Raw genomic sequence first — 18293 nt, 5'->3', positions numbered from 1 at the left:
GCTCCCAGGCATCAGTGTCTGCCTAAAGAGCGAGGAAACCTTTGATGACCCTCTCAGTCAGGGTCCCTGTGGACACATACAGAACAGATCTCTGTGGGGTTTGATGCATGCCCTAGACCCAAATGCAGGCCTCTCCTGGTGTGCTGCAGGAAAGCTTGGCCAAGCCTGCAGCAGACGGGGCTTGCTTGACAGGGCTTGCACTTGGGTGCAAGGTGGCACTTGGCAGTGCTGCTGGCTGCTGTGAGGCTGCCTGGCGAGGCTGTGCTGTATGGATGTCGTCTGAGCCTGGTTGCCAGGGTGGTGGGTGGATCTGCTCTTGGTGTTTGTGACCCTTGGAAGAGCTCCTCTGTGGCCTCCTTACTGGACAGAGCTGCCATTCAGATCCTGAGGCTGTGGCAGAGGTTTGCCCTGCTGGGAACACTGCTCTTGGAGAGGAAAGCCTGCAGAATGGATTATGGGGTGGGCATGAAGCTTTTGGTCTTTTCTCCTTCCCACACCTGAACTCATGGGATAGTGCAGGATTTGGGTATGGATCAGGCTCCAACATCCAGCAGTGTGAATGCAACATCTTCTTCATCTCCATCACATTTCCTGGCAGTCCTGGCATGTGATGTCTACCATGTGGGTCCAGAGGAGGTTCTCTGCTCCTGCCTCTCACAGTTATTATTATTGATTATTATTATTATTATTGTTATTATTGTTATTATTATTATTACTGCTGCTGCTGCTGCTGAAAGTGCATAAGTTGTGTGAATCAGTCCTACCTTTATGGGACCGCAGATGTTGCTTCTTCCCCTCCCCACCTTCTCTTTGCAGTTTCCTCTTCTCTGCTGTTCCCTTTGCAGTACCTGGCACAGGCACAGGCAGGTGAGGCTGTGGGTTTTGTCCCTGCCTCACTATGGGCAGTCCCACTGGCCTTGTCCTGAGTAGGTGTGGGGAAAACACTGCTGAATTTCACTGCTCCTCAGCTCCCATGCATGTGGCAAGGGGAGTTTGTAAACTGCCCCTTCACATCCCTGCAAACCCAGCTTTGTTGGAGGGCTTGCAGAGGGTTGGGCGTTCTGTGTGAGCCTTGTGGGCTGGAGCAGCCAATGCGTCCCACAGGCTCAGTGGTTTGGGAGAGGGGAGGGAGCCCTTCAAGTAACAGGGGTGTGAGCTGCTTTGCCACCCACCTCCTGGTGGTGTTTTCCCCTAAATCCTGAATAAAAACTAGCATTCAAATTGAGACTATAAATGAAACAAAACAATTTTAAGTTAAGGAAGCACACCACACCATTAAGGCCCACCCTGACCTTGGCTTTGCCCTAGGATTTGCCCTAGGGGTCGTGCAATTATAAGTGCCCTCTGTTAGCCTCCACAGCTCTCTGAGGACGTTTTAAACTTTTTTTTTTTCTCCTGACCTTCTATTTTACAGTAGTTACACGCATGGAACAAGACTTCATGCTCCAGCTGATGCTGAAGGACTGTATGAAATGTAATTTATGGAAGATTCCTCTGTGAATAAATCTCCTCATTTTATAGTGTATCCTGGAAATGTGAAATCATTACAATCATCACCAAAAAAAAGCCAGTTCAGAGACAGTACAAAGGTGTAGTTCTATGTATAAAAAATGTTCTGGGGAAGCAGAGGCTGCTTGGATTGGGTTACCAGTGGTTCAGTGATGGGCATCATTTACCAAAATCTGGAAGTCATCATCTTTACTTCTTCCCCCCTCCAAAATACCCAGAAGCAAACAAATCTGCTTACTTAGGTGGACATGTAAAAAGATGTGTAGAATGGGCAGTTGAATGGAAAATTACATTTCTATTTAGTTTTAAAAAGTGATAGTAAGAAAAAGGACATATACTCTGTGAATTTAGAAGTAACTCTGTAGCAAGGTAGGGCATCACATTAGGAATCACTAAAGACATGGAGTCAAATAACAAATCTTTTTCCAACTCTCTCAGGATTTAAAAAGCCTTTAAGAGGAGTCAGTCACAGAGTAAATATGGTGAAGTCAAAAGAGGACTTGTGGAAACCGAGCATTGGCAGAACCGCTCAGTCAAATGGGCACTCTACCCAGAGCCATCTCTTGGTGCCAGAGGCATCAGAAGATTGCCTTGAAGGATATGGTAAAGACATTTTTGAGCAAAGTAACATAAGCCACCCGTTTTGAGTGTCTTCACGCTGGAATTCTAAAGAAACACTGTGAGATTTGGGAATTGCTAATAGTGTTGGGGCCATCACCCATTAGCACCATGGGAGGGGAGAGGGAAGTAAATTTGAAACTAAAGGTCAATAGATTCAGTTACGTATTGAGTAAATAGTTAGGAATTATAATAAACACTTTGTTTCTGAAAATACTACACTGGTGAATAGTCCACGTGACTTTTGCAAAGCAGAGTTAGTTCTTGCAATCTCTTGGGGATTTTAAAGATAACTGAGTCACAGGGCTGAAGTTGGGCTGGGCTGGTACAAGGCTCATGGGCTTCCAACCAGCAGCTGAGGAAGTTTCTCACCAAATGCTTGTAAACACATGAAGCATTGTCCTGATGAAAGGTCTTTCTGTGAATTAGTGAATGGTTAAAGGCAAGGAAGCCAAATACAGGGAAGATGTTGCTGCTTTCACAGCACAAATTGGGGAAGAAAGCTGCTGACTGATTCCTGCAGTCATCTGAGATGCTAAAATGGAGATGGAGGCAAAAAAGTTGAGGAAAGTCTCAAGATGCACCCAGTGAAGTATGGGAGAACCAGCCACACATGTGTCGTTACTGAGGGCTGTCCCTGCTTCTGGAGGAGACTGTAAAGCGCTGCAGAGTTTGGCATCTACCTACAGGGTGCATTCCATGGTTTGTAAAGAGAAAAGGAACAGAGCAGAAACCCTGCTACTACTCTTTGGTACCTCTGATACTACGTGCTTACTCTTGCCACCCCATTTTCAGTGAGTGGGGTTGGAAGAAATGCTGAGCAGGATAAGGCAGGTGGCCTGAGAGCTGGCCCACCTGCAAGGAGAGGGTGACTTGTCACCTATGCCTTAGCTGGGCCAAAAGGGCTCTGCAGGGGGAGGATGGCGGAAATTAATTGTACAGAGCGTGTGATGAAGAGAGCCCTCACACCCTGAGAAGTAGAAGCCACTTAGGAGGGCAGCAGGATTTAACCAAAATTAGTGGTTTTCCCCAATACCTTACAAGTTTGTAGTACTGAATGCCCCCAGGTGCTTTGGCACCCAGGGTTACAGGTGGGTTCATCATGGTGTAGGTGCAGTCTGTCACTGCACCAGCTTGGGCTGATGGGGTAGAGATACTGCCTGCCCTGCCCCACTCCTGCCCCCTCAGGGTCAGCATTGCCTAGAGCTGCTCCTGGCTGGTCCAGAGCAGCCCAGAGCCAGCTGCCTTGCACTGCTGCAGCGTGTCCCAGGGTATGATTTGCCAGGTGTAGGGTCCTGCAGCTACATGTGTTCCTCCCCTGTGCAGGGGGGTCTGAGTGTGGTGGTATATCAGTGCTGGCCGTGGCTGCAGACACAGTGGCCAGGAGTCCTGTCACAGCAGTGAGCAGCCTGTTCGCTCATGGGTATCTCAGGCCACTCAGGCTGAGGTTGCTGCTGCAGCAGAGTTCCTTGCAGTGAATGCTGTGTCCCCATAAGTGTGACACCAGACCTTCAGGCTCTCACTGTTTGGAAGCAGAGGCAGTTTCCCTTGCGGCACGGGGCAGCAGCCAATGTTCCGGCAGCAGCTGCCCAGGGACAGTGAGCTGCTGCCTGCCACGAGGAGCCAGCCGGGCTGCCGCAGGCCAAACAGCGACCGTGCTTTGGAGCCATGCTGCAGCACAAGCTGGCATTGCTTTCTTAGGCTTTTCCTGTTGATCAGAAGCCAGGATAAACTGAACCTCATCAAGGGGTAGTAGAAAAAACCCATTCCCTGGCTCATGGCAGTGCATCAGGCTCTCACTGCAGATTGTACTTGGCAGCACAGACCTACATGCGTGGCCAGAGCTTTCTGTGGGCTTTAGGAGCATAACATGAAACATTTTCCCCTCAAGACAGACCAAGCAGCTTTGGGAGTATGGTTTCTGGGCTGGCAGCACTTGGTGGGAAGCAGCCTGGTCTCCCTGCCTTCTCTGTCCGTGTGCTGGCCTGTTCATGGCAGGGCCTGCATCAGAGGCATCTGGTTGTTCCAGATGGAGGCAATCACTGCTGACTGGGACCCGTACTGCTCTTGGGACATGGCAGGCTGTGACACGGGATGCTCACAGTGATCCCAGGCCAAGGTGCTGACACTGGGTGTTAGGGAAACAGACTTCCAGCTCTTCATGGAGATAGTCAGTGGGATTCCCTGGGAGACTGCCCTCTGGGACAAGGGAGTGGAACAGAGCTGGCAGATCTTTAAGGAAATGTGAGTCAGGTATAAATCCCTGTATCAATCCAGACTGGGGCAGGAACAGATCAATAGCAGCTCTGATGGGAAGGATTTGAGGGTGCTGGTGGATGAGAGGCTGCACATGTCCCGCCGTGTGTGCTGGCATCCAGAAACCAACCACGTCCTGGGCGGCATCAAAAGAAGAGTGGGCAGCAGGTCAAAGGAGAGGGTTCTGCTCTGCTCCCCTCAGGTGAGGCCCCACCTGCAGTGCTCCATCCAGCTCTGGAGTCCTCAGCACCAGACAGACACAGACCTGGTGGAGCCAGTCCAGAGGAGGCCACCAACTTGATCAGAGGGATGGAGCATCTCTCTTTGGAGGAAAGGCTGAGAGAATTTGGTTTGTTCAGCCTGGAAAAGAGGAGGCTTAGGAGTGACATAATTGCAGCCTTCCAGTTCCTAAAGGGGGCTTTACCTAAAAGAGTGATAGCGAAATTGTCTAGATAGAAACTTTATAACACAGTTTTGAGTATTAGAAGCAGGCATTCTTTATTGCTGTGTGCTGGTAACTCAGGGGGATCCTTCCTCTCTTCCAGTGGGTAAGTGTTGGATGAACAGGGATTTTAACAGACACACTGATTACATACTCATTAGCTATCCCCACTTCCTCGGCTTTATTTTACATAGTTGCATGTCTTATCAGAAGTCTTTACGTGGTTCTTTGGGGTCCATCTTCAACTTCTGATGTCCATTTTAGGCAGCTGTTCCTTGACCCCCACTTTTGAGTAAACACAGTATTGGTTTTTTGTGTAGCTTCTGCTTTGTCAGCCTTGCAGAGCTGAGCTGGCATCCTTCTAGTGTTTTGCATGAAATCTGTTTGCCTGAGTTACATCCTTTATCTGTTTATATAAGGCTGTGCTGTTGTGTTCTACTGTCCTTGACAAGAGTAAATGTTGTTTTGTTTTACTATCCTTATCAAGTGAGTAAAATGCTGTTCTGTTCTACTGCTCTTATCAGGGGTACTACCTAAAGGGGACTTACAAGAAAGATGGAGAGGGACTTTTTACAAAAGCATGTGGTGACAGGACAAGGAGAAGTCGATTCAAACTGACAGAGAGTAGATGTAGATTAAATATTAGGAGGAAGTACAGGCATATAGATATATACCTAACATTAGATATTAGGAGGAAATTCTTTGCTCTGAGGGTGATGAGGCACTGGAAGGGGTTGCCCAGAAAAGCTGTGACTACCCCATCCCTGAGGGTTTCCAAGTCAAGGTTAGATGGGATTCTGAGCAACTTGGCCTGGTGAAAGTTGTCACTGTACACAGCAGGGTGCTGGAAGTAGATAATCTGTAAGGTCCCTTCCAACCCAGGCCATTGTATGATTCTAAATTGTTACAGCTGATCCCCATCTTGCGAGAGCTGAGGAATGCACAGGCTGGGACTGATCCTGTTGCACAGCCAGTGGCCTCAGAAGCAGCATCAACACTGCTGATTTCTCCTGGTCCTGAATAGGTTCCCTTTAATTCCTGAGATGCCATGTGATGGCTGGTCCGTGTGGCAGGATGGCTGCTGCCCTATCCCAGGCTGCTGGTGCAGGGGCCAGGGCTGGAGGCGGCTGCACATGGGCAGGGATGCTGCTGCAGCCTGCTTGACCGATGCCAGCCGAGCCTGCGGCCCCACTCATGGGTGGCTGCAGGGGCATCAGGAGCCTTTCCACTTGTAGTCTGTTTCATTAAATGCTTCCATCTAATCCAAATCAGAAGTCTGAGTGTTAAAGAGCACCCTGTGGCTAGACAACCCTGGATGGGCTCCAGCCCTCAGCCTGTAAGATATAAAGATTTGCATTCCCTCCCACAGCTCTGAGATGTCTTGAGGAAGTAGATGATGCTGAGGTTCTGCAGAGCCAGGGCATTGCTGCCAGAGGCACTGGCACCTCCATCTCAGCCCCAGAGAAGGGCTTATGAAAGAAGCAGCACTCCTGGCCTGGGGCAGCCATGGGTGTGAGGGAGTGGGGCAAACACTGCCCCTGTCCCCACAGGCACAGGAGATGCTGCCCAGCACTTCTTGGGCTGCACACCAGCTGCCCCACAGCTTCCCTGCGAGCAGCTGACACCTCTAGGCTGTTAGGAGCGGCCCATGTCTTGTATTATGGTACAGCCCCCAGCTGGAGGACCGGCTTTTCAGCCCGTTGTGCCGCAGGATAAGGCAGGTGGCCTGAGAGCCGGCCCACCTGCAAGGAGAGGGTGACTTGTCACCTATGCCTTAGCTGGGCCAAAAGGGCTCTGCAGGGGGAGGATGGCGAAAATGAATTGTACAGGCAAGTCTAATGCTGCCCTGTCAGCTCCCTAGCAATGAGCAAGTCCAGCAGTGGCTGCTGCTTCCCTCTGGTCATGGCTGAGCTATGCATTAGGAGGAGCTGGGATGCTGGGGATGAGAACTGATAGAGCAGCTGAAATGGAACCTGACATGTTCCTCTCCCCATCCTTGCAGCACACAACTGCACTTCTGCCTGCTCTTTTGTACATCCCTCACTCACTCTTGCTCTGGTAGCTGCTGCAAGAAATGTTGCTGGTTCCCGTGTAGAACTGTCACCCACAGCTCCCTCTCTTGGGCTGTGCCCTGCCAGCCTGGGCTCCTCTGCTGGAGTGAAGGTTGCTGCACATTGAGCCTGGGCCCTCACCACAGACACTCTTGCTGCTTGAGGAGAGCAGGGCCCTTGAGTGCTGCTGTTTGGTCATGCCTGCTGAGATCAAGCACACCTAGGAGGCAGCTCAATTCCTTTCAGTGTTCACTGCTGGAAAGTTCACGGGAAACAAGGAAAGTGCTGAAGCAGGAAGAGCAGCTCTTCTGTTCTGGCCTGGAGGGAGCCCTGGCACCCCAGCAGCTCCTATGAGCAGTGAACCCTTTTCTTCTGCCTCAAGCTCTGCCCCAGATGGACCTGGGAGCTCACTTTTTGTTTCTGTAGGCTGCAAGGCATCTTTAATTCCATCTCCTTGCCCTACTGGGACAATCTCTGGTTTTGGGCAACAGGCAGAAAGTGGTCTGGATGCACAGGTTGCTCTTGTCTTAGCCAAGTGGAGTCTGAGTGTTTGATCAAAGGCAAAACAATGTTTGGGGCACACACTGGGGCCAGCCACCTCTGCTTGGGACCTGCATGGACTAGGGGAGAGTGAAAAGGCCTCTGTCTGTCAGCCTCTGTTGGACAGAGAAGGGAGGTTCCTCATGTTGAGCTGCATCTGCTCATAGTGGCTGTTAGCCATATGTTAGCCAAATGTTGAGGGGTGCTGCACTGGTGATTGGAGCCTTGTGGGGCTATTATTCCCCCGGAGCACCTGCTATTTACAGCTGTGGCATTTGCTTCACCTGTCACCTTGTGTTCTCTCCACAGCCGCCAAGCTTAAGAGCACTGAGCCTCTCCCCCAATGTCGTTCTGCCTGGGAGTGCAAAGACACAGGACACCTTTGCCAGCAGTGAAGAGCAGACAAGGTGTCTCATCAGGTGACAGTGACAGCCACAAACACAGGTGGCCAGTGCCAGTGCCCAAAGGAGGAGCCCAACGGGGCTCCCCAGAAGCGGGCCAGCGCCCAGAACGGGATGCAGGACAGTGGGGGCACAGGGGTGAAGAAGAAACGGAAGAAAAAGGATCTCGGAGAGCAGGAAGGGGGAGATAAAGCAGCTGTGGAGGTGAAACCAAAGAGGAGGAGAGAGCCTAAAGAACCAAAAGAGTCTAAAAAGGTGAAGGAGTCTAAGAAGCCGAAGGAGCCCAAGCAGAGGGAGGTGGCTAAGAAGCCCCGGAAACCTCGGGAACCCAAAGCCCAAAGGAACCCTAAGACAAGAAGAGTGGTCTCTGAGCCAGCCCCCAGATCAAGGCCCAAGAAGATCAGGTGGGTGATGTGTGGCCTTGACCTTGTGCCTGCTGTGGACAGGACTGTGGCTTGCAGTAGCTGCATCTGGGAGAGAGCAGCACTGGGTGTGCAGGACACTTGTTATGAAGGCTGGATGTGCTGGTTGGGATGCCTGAATGAGCTCTCTGGCCATGTAGAGATGGGACAGGCAGGTGCTGTTTAGAGGATGAAGCCCTGCGAGATTCCAGATCCGTAAGAGGACTGGAGAGTCTTGGCCTCTCCTTGGTCTGGCCTTTGTGCTGAGTGTCTTGGTGCAAAAGGGGCTTTGGAGGGGTGTCCCACCAGGACAATGCGATGCTGTGTGGCAGAGGGCCTGACATACATGATTTGGGGCCTGGGCAAGAGGGGATGTGAGTGAGAAAAACCTGGCCCTGGACTGTGTGCAAATGAGGGTCTGTGCACACCCAGGGCAGCAGCCTGCCTCCCTTTGGCTCGGGTTTGGGAGGATGATGAAGCACATCCCATCCCCTCTCCCTCTCCTGGAAGACTTGTCTCTCCTGGCAGCTGTGGAGCTGTGCTGGCACTCAAAGCCAGCAGTGGGGGGGAGGCCTGAGGGTTGCCTTGTACTGCGCAAGCCAACATCACCGCCTCTGGTAATTCCTCAGCCTTTTAATTAACAGGCTGGTTGGCCAGAAGCTCTGATTTCGTTTTAGTGGAGAATGTGTGCAGGGAGCAGAGCAGGTCTCAAAAGCACCAATGTCATTTGTTCTTCCACAGCCCTACTCCTTCAGAGCTCACTGAGAGCTAGATCCTGGAGAGGCCATGGCTGTGGAGCTGCCACTGGGGTGGCCATTGGTATGGGCACATTGTGGACAACGAGCAGTGTGGGTTGTGGACAAGGAGAGGTGTGGGTTGTTCAGCAGGATGAGAGCTGGGTGCTATGTCCCCAGTGGATCCCTGAGCCATGCAGTGCTGTCACTTGTGTTCTTCCTTGAGCATGGGGCTCTGCAGATGTTTGTCATGATTGGTGAGTCAGAGCAGATGGGAACAGGTGGATCAAGCAGACAGTGCTGGGATGGTGAGGGAAGGGCTCCTCCAGGCCCCAAGGAGGGCTGCAGCAGGGGGATAGAAGTGGAGAGGGAAGGAGAGGGCTGCACATAAGGAAAAGAAGGAAGAAGCCCATGTGAATGCAGCATTTGGCCCCAAGAAGGATCCTGGGATAAGGGATGCAGCTGTCAGATTTTCCTAATGACACTTCCGCTCCACCAATAAGGACCTGCCATACAGGCAGTTCACAGAGATCTGCTCCTGCAGCGGGACCTGTTGGGACCAGACCAAAGCAGGTGAACCCAGGGGAAGAGCAGGCCATGGAGGCTTGTGGTTCTGTAGGCATTCATGGCTCTTGTTGGTCCTGCAGCTGCCAGCAGTACCTTTGCAGGGTGCTGACTATTGCATACAAGGCAGCCCATGCCTGTGCAACCTGTTGTGAGTAGCCCACAGACAGGTCAACCTGCCAAAGATGGGGCTCATGGCAGGGTAACCCCAAGCTGCAGATTGGAAACCCTGGCTCTCCTACCTGGGCAGAGCAGGTTCTGGGCATACCATGAGGGGCTGAAAGGCAATCAACTTGCTGTGCTGGATACCAGCAGAGCCCTGGTAAAGAGGCCACTTCATGCAAACTAAACAATGTAATATAACCCTGTAACACATCATGCAACCAGAAGAAACTGTGTGGGGGAATCTGGGAGCTCCACAAAGCTCTGTGCATGCCTGATGCTCTATCCTAGTATAGCCTGAGCCTGTGGTGCTTCCTCCCACTCATCTGCACCTTTCAAGAGGACCTAGTTCCAGCTCTGCTGCTTGGAAAGTCCAGCCCATGGGTCCTCCTTACAACTTCTCTGCCTCTGTTGCCCCTCTTGGAGCCTTTTCTCAGACTTGCTTTGTGCTCTCTCAGTCACCAGCAAATCCCCCTGTGTGAGGGATGCCCATGAGTGTGAGGGTGGAAGCTCTGCAGGGAGCATGGCTGTGTGTTCCCCTGTGCCCCATGGCCACACGGAGCTGGGGAGGTGCCTGAGGAGCCCTGGCAGCACAGAGAGGGGAGAGGCGAGCAGCAGGCTTTAGTTAGTTTGTACTCTGTACGGATGGAATGACTGCTGGGAGTCCTCTAAGTGGCAGATAATGGTGGCATAATTTCTTCTAAATTATTTCTAATCATAGTCAATGACTGACTCGTGAATGAAGCAGTTGTTAATTGTGACTTACAAATCAGTATCTTGGGAGTTATGGCTCCCAGAGCATTTTCAGGGCCTTCAATTTAGGCATGTATGCATGGCCAGGGCATTTTTGGCCTGAACAACAGATTTTTACTTTTATTTTTTGCTAGTCACAGGCAAGCAGAGGTTTTTCTCATTAAACGTAGCTGGAACCTTAGCATTGCTTTGAAACTAATGGTTCCTCTGCCACTGTGCAGTTCTGGGATGTGGAAGGAACAAATGGTGGGGCTGAAAGTGAGGAAGGAGGCATTGCTCAGCCTTGGGACAAGCACCAGCTCTTTGGAGCCATTCCCTTACCAGTGTTTCTTGCAGAGGGTAAGGCTGGACTGGCATGCTGGGAGCAGTTGTTTTTTACCCATGGTGCTTCTTGGTCCCTTTTTCTTCTGCAGGCAGGGGTGCAGGTGGCCCTTACATTGAGAACATGCCGTGGGACTGGGCTTGTCTTGCCATGTTTTTCAGGGAGGTGGTGGAATTCTTGGGAGCAGAGCCCAAATCTCCTCCGTGACCTAAGCATGGAGGACAGTTGACGGATGGGACAGCTTCCCAGTGGGCCCTTGGAGCTGGCAGTGACTGCTGTGACGGGCCATTGCACCTGTGGGAGTTGGATCTACATCCCTCTGTGTCTGTGGCAATCACAGGGCTTAGCTTCCTCCAGCTGGAGGCTCATGCCAGTCTGCTCAGCTGCCCTGGGAGGGGGCTCAGTGCTGTGACTCAGGAACACAAACCATGAACTGTGCTTGGTGTAAAGGTTTACTGGAGCCTGGCAGGGCTTTGTGGCACATGCAGGAGGTGGCCAGCAGTGGGGCCAGTGCTCCTCAGACTGGGCCTCAAGGTTTGTTTCCGGGATGCCAGGACATGGATTGCCTCTGGAGCTGCTAAACTTTATTTCTGACTTTGGTCATCACGGGATGTGTTTGGGAGTGCTGTGATCAAAGCAGGCACCTTGCTGCCCTGGCATACGGGGTTTGGCAATGGAGAGAGCCTCTTTGTGCCTGTACTAGACCCCATGAGGCCCAGCTCCTACAGCCCCTGTGGGGTTGTTTCCCTGGCTGGTGAGAGCATCCAACCTCCACACCACGCAGGGCAGCTGGACCCTTTCATCCCAGTGTTCTGGAACTGGATGGAGAAACACTTGGTGTGCTTAGTGTGCATCAGCGACTGGGGATCCTCAGTGCTGGAGGAGGTCCCAGGAGCCTTGAGCTGCCTCTGGGTGGAGGCAGTGCTCTGTGTGGGTGCCTGCTGTCTCTCTCCTGAGATCCCCAGGACATGATCTAACTGTTGGTCTTCCTTGGCAGCAAAGACACCCCTGTGGAGAAGAAGAAAAAAGGGAAGAGGAAAAATGAGATACCAGTAAACAGTTTGGATTTGGATCAGGATCTCCTGAGCCCATCTGTACAGAGCCCAGAGGAATCTGCGGAGTCAGCTGACAGCCAGGTATGTCCAAAGCTCTCATCTGGCTACCAGTGGGTGAAATCCTGGCTGCCTCTCAGTGAGGCCACAACAAGGGCCTCTGGGCACAGGAATCAGAGAGCATGTTCAGCAGTGTAGTGTAGTCAGCTTCTATCAGCCTGAAGTCAGCTGTTGGCCCAGGGTTGGGTGCACACTGCTGACTTGGGTCCTGCATGTTTCAGCCTTGAGTGTCCCTCTCCACCACAGCTGGGCAGCTCCCTTTCCTGGCACAGCACAGGGGGACACATTGGCCCTGTAGCCCGGGGGCTGTATGCCTGCTTCTCTACAGGCTCCTCTGCCTCATGTCTTGAGGACTGATGTGGCTTTGTGGTCATCCTGGAGATCTCAGCAACTCAAGGAGTGCCTGTTCTTCCTAACCACTCCCATCCTGCTGGGGCAGGGGAGGGCCTGGAAGGAATTCTAGCAGCTCTGGGGTTTTCTCTCTGCCATTTGAGTAAGGAGGGGGTACTTGGTCTGCCCGTGCCTCCAGGCACTGCCTTTTTTTTCACCCTGTAAACAGAAAAGACGCTCAGGACGGCAGGTAAAGAGGAGGAAGTACAACGAGGACCTGGATTTCAAGGTTGTGGATGATGATGGAGAGACAATTGCTGTGCTGGGAGCTGGACGAACCTCTGCGCTCTCCGCCTCTACTCTGGCATGGCAGGCAGAGGTAGTGCTGGGCCTGGGGGGTGTGGGGGATCTGCCTCATGCAGGGTATCCCAAAATGTCAGTGCTGAGGCTTGAGGAAGTGGTGGGTCCCACCTAAAGGATGGGTTGAGAGAGTGCCTGTCTGGGAGGCTTCAGGCTGGCTTTTCAGGAACTGTGAGATGGATGAGAGGTGTGCTGGCCAACTGTCCCCCCCCCTGCTTGGAGACTAAGGCCTCTGGAATGTGCCACACAGCTGGATATGTCCTCCCCACTGCCCATGCCCATCTTTGTCTTTGGTTTCTGTAGCTCCTGTCCATGATGACTCTATTATTTTGTCCCTGCCAGCTGAGGGCTTTGTAGGAGCCAGGTCATAATTTTCTGCTCACATTGCTGCTCTCCATCAGTGCCTTAGAGCATAGCGATGCCAGCCTGACCCTTGCCAGCTGAGCTGATCTGCTGGGAAACATGGCAGTGATCTGGGCAGCATAGCAGGGACTACCTGGAGCTACTGCGGTTTGGGTCTTGTTGTCTTTCTGCCTCTGCCCACTGGTTCAGAGCTGGCTCCTCGTGGGTGCTGGCTGCTCCTTCCTGCCTATCTGTGACTGTGTGTTGGATCCTGCAACTCATTCCATCTCTCTGGTCACTAACAAAGCTGCCACTATAAATTAATTAAGGTCACTAGTTGTTTTCATGGTGTTTCTGTTACCCTCTCTAGTCCCCTCTTCTCAAGGTTTTGGTGGGTTATTAGCTCTGTTGATAAGCCCTGACCTGATGATCCATGCCTGGTCTGGGGCTGCCACACACCCACAGGACATACTGCTCATGCTGCTTCAGCTCTGTTTGAGGCTGTGTCCTAGCTAGGCTCCTGACAGTCATCTCTCTAAGTAGATTTTCGAAGCAGCAGGTATGAGCTGCTTTTGACATGTGTCCATGCTCCCACCCTGTTTCCTCTCAGTCCTAAACTTCCACCTTAGTTTGTCCTGCTCCAGATGGGTCTTTAAGGCTGATGTCCAAAGCAGCCAGGCTAGGTGGTGGTTCTGAGGCCTGGCCAGCTTGCCCAGCTGGGCCTGCCAGTGGCTGCTCCCAAGATTGGAACTGACAGGCAGGGCAGGATGTGAGTGCTGTGACCTCAGGACTGCTCTCTCCATGGCCTGGACTTGCAGCTTTCCTCCTGCATCCTGGACGTGGTCCTAAACAGCTCTCTGGGCAGTGCAGGGCTCCTCCAGCAGCCTTCAGGCAGCCAGCAATGAGCCACAGACCAGTGGAGGCCTGTGTAAGGGCTGTGGATCAGCATGGGAGCTCCCAGCACTGGGGCACTGGACTGGTGTGATGGCCATGTTCACACAAACCCTCCGTGGGAGAGTCAAGCAGAGTCCAGCAGTGCCCAGATGGATGCCTGGGCATGGGGGAAGCAGGCACTGCCCAGTCACTGTGGCAGGAGCGCTTCTGCATGCTGCCTTCAACTCTCTTAACCCAGTGTAGGGCAGAGTTCCCCAGATAGGGCAGAAATCCTGCTCTGGGCCTCAGACAGCAGCCAAGGGGCCCAGGCAGACCTGCTCTTCCCTGCTCATTGTGTTGTAGTGCTGGGTCCAACATCCTCCCCTGCAGTCAAGGACAGTGCCAAGGCAGCAATCACCTCTGGGCTGGGAATGGAAGGGTTGCTGTGGCCCTGGGCATGGTCTTGGCTTTCTCAGACACTTTCACATGGGTGTTGTGGGATGGCTTGTCTGTCTGTCCTTCGCCAGGCTGCATCATACCTTTCTTTGAGACTTTCTTTGTCACTTTCTGCAAAGTGACACCTCAGGGCTCCTTTGCCTTGGTCCATACTCTGCATCTGCTGGAAGGGAATGAACAGAGTCATTCTGCTTTCTGCTCTGCACTTTGCTCCTCTTTCTGGTGTACTATCTTTGAGCCAAAGTAGAGCTGATATTTCTAATGCTCGAGCAGGCGCCATGTTTTTGGTGGCTGTCATCTCCCCTCAATCTCCCTGTGAGTGTCTCCTCTGTTGCACAGACAGGCACAAGCCTGACTCTCTTGTCCCTTGGCATTTGGTGGGGCTGGTCCTGGCACAGCCACAGCCAGGAGAGCTTCCATATCCCCAGAACTGGCAGCAGGACAGCATTAGGGACACCTGCAGCAAAGCCTGTGCTCAGCAAGAGCGGCTGGGCTGGGAGCCCCTGGGTACCAGCAGAGGGGTCTATGGGTGAGTCTCTGGGGACAGAGTAGAAGCCTGCAGAGGGAAGGAGGCAGCACTTCGAGCCTGCCAGGAAGAGCTGCAGGGAGATTGATGGGGTGGGGTGCTGTTGCCCATGTCCTATGGCCATGGGCAGATGATAACGAGTGGGTGACATGTGACAGAGCCTGACAGATAATGCTGCCTGCTCTCCTGAGGTCCTTGGGGCCATACAGCACTATGGGGCTGTATAATTGCCAAGGCATGACCAGAATGTGTGGCATGAAGAGTGCCTTGGAACAGGAATGTGCACATTTTGGCGTATTTCCTTTGTTGAGTCCATGGGCAAAGGTGCCCCAAGCTCCCTTGTCTTTTCTGGGAGACTATCCACCTCTCTGGCTGCCCTGGTGTAGCTGGAAGGACCCACCCAGCAAACCCAACAGTTCTGTGGCCTGGCTGACTTGAAGAGGACGGAAGAGGGTGAGTGTAGGTGGCAGCACCTACACCTTCACACCCAGCAAGGGCTCCCCAAGCACAGCTCTCTCCCAGCTCCCAGTGCCAACTCTGCCTGTCTGGGGAACTGAGAGAGGAGCAAGCAGCCATTCTGTGCTGGGAGAGTGCCAGGGGCATGTGATGAACCAGAAAACCAGAGTTCTCTTCTCCTGTCCCCAGGAGCCTCCCGAGGATGATGCCAATATCATTGAGAAGATCCTTGCCTCCAGGATGGTGCAGAAGGAGGTGAGTGGCAAAGATGTCATTGGGGCTGGAAGTCCCTGAGCAGAGGAGGGATGGGACCTGGCTGCCTTGTGCAGCAGGGGCATGAGATGTAGCAGCAGTTGGTGCTCTTGCTCCTGTGGTGGGGTGCTGGGATATGTCCAGACTGGCACCTTTCTGAGCTGTAGATCAGTGTGATGACTCCTGTCCTGGGCACAGGAAAGCCTCTGGAGAGGAGTCAGGCCTGGGCTAGTGCCCAGGTGGTGTTGGAGTCCCCCATGCTCAAGGGTGGTCTCACATCATGTTCCCCAGGGCTACTGTGTCTCTGGAGCAGCAGCACAAGTGCCTGACTTTCCTCACCGTCCCTGGGGCTCAGTCCCAGGAGCCTGTGGCCAGGCAGGGGATGGCAGAGCATGCGCCCCTAGCTTCTGCACAGCCTCTGACTGTCACTTACTCTCCTTCCCTTGGTTTCAGGCTCATCCTGGAGGCCTGACATTTGAGACAGAGGAGTTCTACGTCAAGTACAGGAACTTGTATGTGCAGTGTTGTGGTGCTTTTTTCTGTGGGCGCTTTGCATGCAGGAGCAAGGGCTGTGTGCTCCCACCTCCACCCCATCCCTAGCTGCAGCCTCAGCATCCTTGTTTTCCTGCCCCTGTCCTCCTGAGCCAGCCATGGTGGTGGGAAGCAGGGAAGCTGCTGCAGCTTCAGTGCTTGGTCTTGGCGTGTTCCTGGGGTATGGCTTTCCCCGTTTGGGATGGCATAGGCATGGGCTGGGCATTCTCTGGATTGCTGGGAGATCCACGCTGTTGTGTCTGGTGGATGGGTTTGGGACCAAAGGCCTCTTGGTCATGTATTGTTGATTTTCCCCCGCTGCAGCTCTTACCTCCACTGTAAATGGGCAACACTGGAGGAGCTGGAGAAAGATCCCAGGATCTCGCAGAAGATAAAGCGCTTCCGGAACAAGCAGGCTCAGATGAAACATATTTTTACAGAGGTGAGAGTGGAGCACAGTGAGCAGTGGTGCCTGACCCTGGTGTCGTGGCTGAGCAGGCCAGGAGCTGCCCCTGACACCTTGCAGCTGAGACCAGTCCATCTCCAGGGCCAAAGGCACCAGGGCTGGAGCTGAGGGTTCATGACTGTGCCCTGGACACCTGTAGTGTTACTGGTGGAATTATGAGCAGGGTGACAAGTGTTACTTGCCAGGCACTGCCAGCCCTGGAAGAGTTGCTTGGTGGGAGGGAGGGCAGCATATAGGGCTGGAGGTGCTTCTGTGGTGGAGCAGAGATGCTGTGGGAGAGAGGGAACTATAAATATCTGGGCTTAGGGAAGCTCCTGCCTGCTCTGTTCTATAAGCAGATTAATCTTGCCTAGTATAAAAGGTGTTTTGTAATTTAACTTGCTGCTCCAGAGATAGTTGTTGGATCTCCTCAAACTGCCCCTTACAAGGTAAATCGGGCCAGTAGGCCATGAAAATTTCTCCATTGTAGCTGGAAAGCTGGGGGTGTGTGTCAAATTTCTAACTCATGAGTCTGTTTGAGGTCTTTCTCAGGACGCAAAAAAAAAGCATGTGTTGGAACACTCTGTACCACTGACAGTTCAGCAAGGAGCACATGCTCTTTTCCTGTAACTAACTGGGGTTTGGAGAGTTATGTGCGTAGAAGCCTGATTTTTCTCCTTCCCAAGCCCTAGGCCATGTCTCTCCAAGGACTATGCTAGGTGGGGCAAGAGGGAGGCAGAGACAGAGATCAAGGTGTCACTCCTTGCAGCCCTGGGGTTCACTGGGTGCTACGAACTGTGACTGTCACAGCTCTGGATGCTGCACATCAGCTGGAGGAGACACCATAGGACTTGTGCCTTCAGGCCAGATAGACTGGAGGGGACATTCCTGCCTCCCAGCAAGGGCAGCACAGAGCATGTGACTGCTCCAAAGAAAGAGCTTTGCCTTCTGCCAGGCTCCTGCATCCTCCGGGCCGAGACAGATGTCTGTACCTGTGTCCAGGGCACTTGGTGTGTTGCACACAGCCAGCAGCATCCTGAGGACAGATGCCCCGCAGCTGTTTACTTGTACCCATCTGTTTAACCCTGGGATCACCTTGAACTTACCTCCTGCTTTACTGTTTGCCATCACAGCCTGATGAGGATTTGTTCAACCCGGACTATGTGGAGGTAGATCGAATTCTGGAGGTGGCTCACACAAAGGACCCTGACACTGGGGAGGTGAGAAGCTGCATCTCTTACTTTCCCCGTGGAGAGAAGGAGAGAGGCTTGGCAGGAGGCCTGGCCTCATGGTGTACGTTGTGGGTCATCTCTGAGCACCCTGTGCCTTCCTAGCCTTCCCTTGCACGGCTTTCCCTGTCCCCAAGGACCCTTGGCACAGGGTGGGTGGAGGGCTGCTGACTCTCCCTGTCTCTGAGGCTGTCTCTCTCTATGCTGCAGGAGGTGACTCACTACTTGGTGAAGTGGTGCTCACTGCCCTATGAGGAGAGCACCTGGGAACTGGAGGAGGATGTTGACCCAGGGAAGATTAAAGAATTTGAAGCCCTCCAAATCCCTCCAGAAATCAAGCACATGGTAACGTACCCTGAGGTAACGTACCCGGCTGGCAGCTCTCTGCCCTGGGCGCAGGGACTGGCTGTGTCTGGCCACAGTCCAGCAGTGTTGACCTTGTCCCTGGTGCTGCAGTGCAAGCCCTGTATCCTCCCCTCTGGAAGTCTGAGGGTGGGTTCCAGAGGCCAGGCCCTTGCTGTGACTCAGCTATCAGTGACTGCTTTGAAGTGTTGTCCCTGATGTGCAGCCCCAGCAGCAGGATCTGGCCTCACTGGGCATTAGCATCTCCCACAGACCTTGCTCCTGC

General features: G+C 53.0%; 1 protein-coding gene across 1 annotated transcript in view; it reads left to right on the top strand.

Annotated features, from left to right (window-relative positions):
* The window catches only part of CHD6 (chromodomain helicase DNA binding protein 6), a 93098-nt gene that overhangs the window by 40770 nt on the left and 34035 nt on the right, over positions 1-18293 (top strand). The window contains 9 exon segments of the mRNA XM_066330502.1: positions 7726-7816; positions 7819-8221; positions 11751-11889; positions 12425-12574; positions 15398-15463; positions 15914-15972; positions 16316-16433; positions 17570-17656; positions 17876-18025. Of these exon segments, the coding sequence (XP_066186599.1) occupies positions 7726-7816; positions 7819-8221; positions 11751-11889; positions 12425-12574; positions 15398-15463; positions 15914-15972; positions 16316-16433; positions 17570-17656; positions 17876-18025 (1263 nt within the window).

Source organism: Sylvia atricapilla, chromosome 16, assembly GCF_009819655.1.
Source record: "Sylvia atricapilla isolate bSylAtr1 chromosome 16, bSylAtr1.pri, whole genome shotgun sequence".
NCBI lineage: Eukaryota > Metazoa > Chordata > Aves > Passeriformes > Sylviidae > Sylvia > Sylvia atricapilla.
Note: the sequence above shows the minus strand (reverse complement) of the source record. Positions and strands in the feature narration are given on the sequence as shown.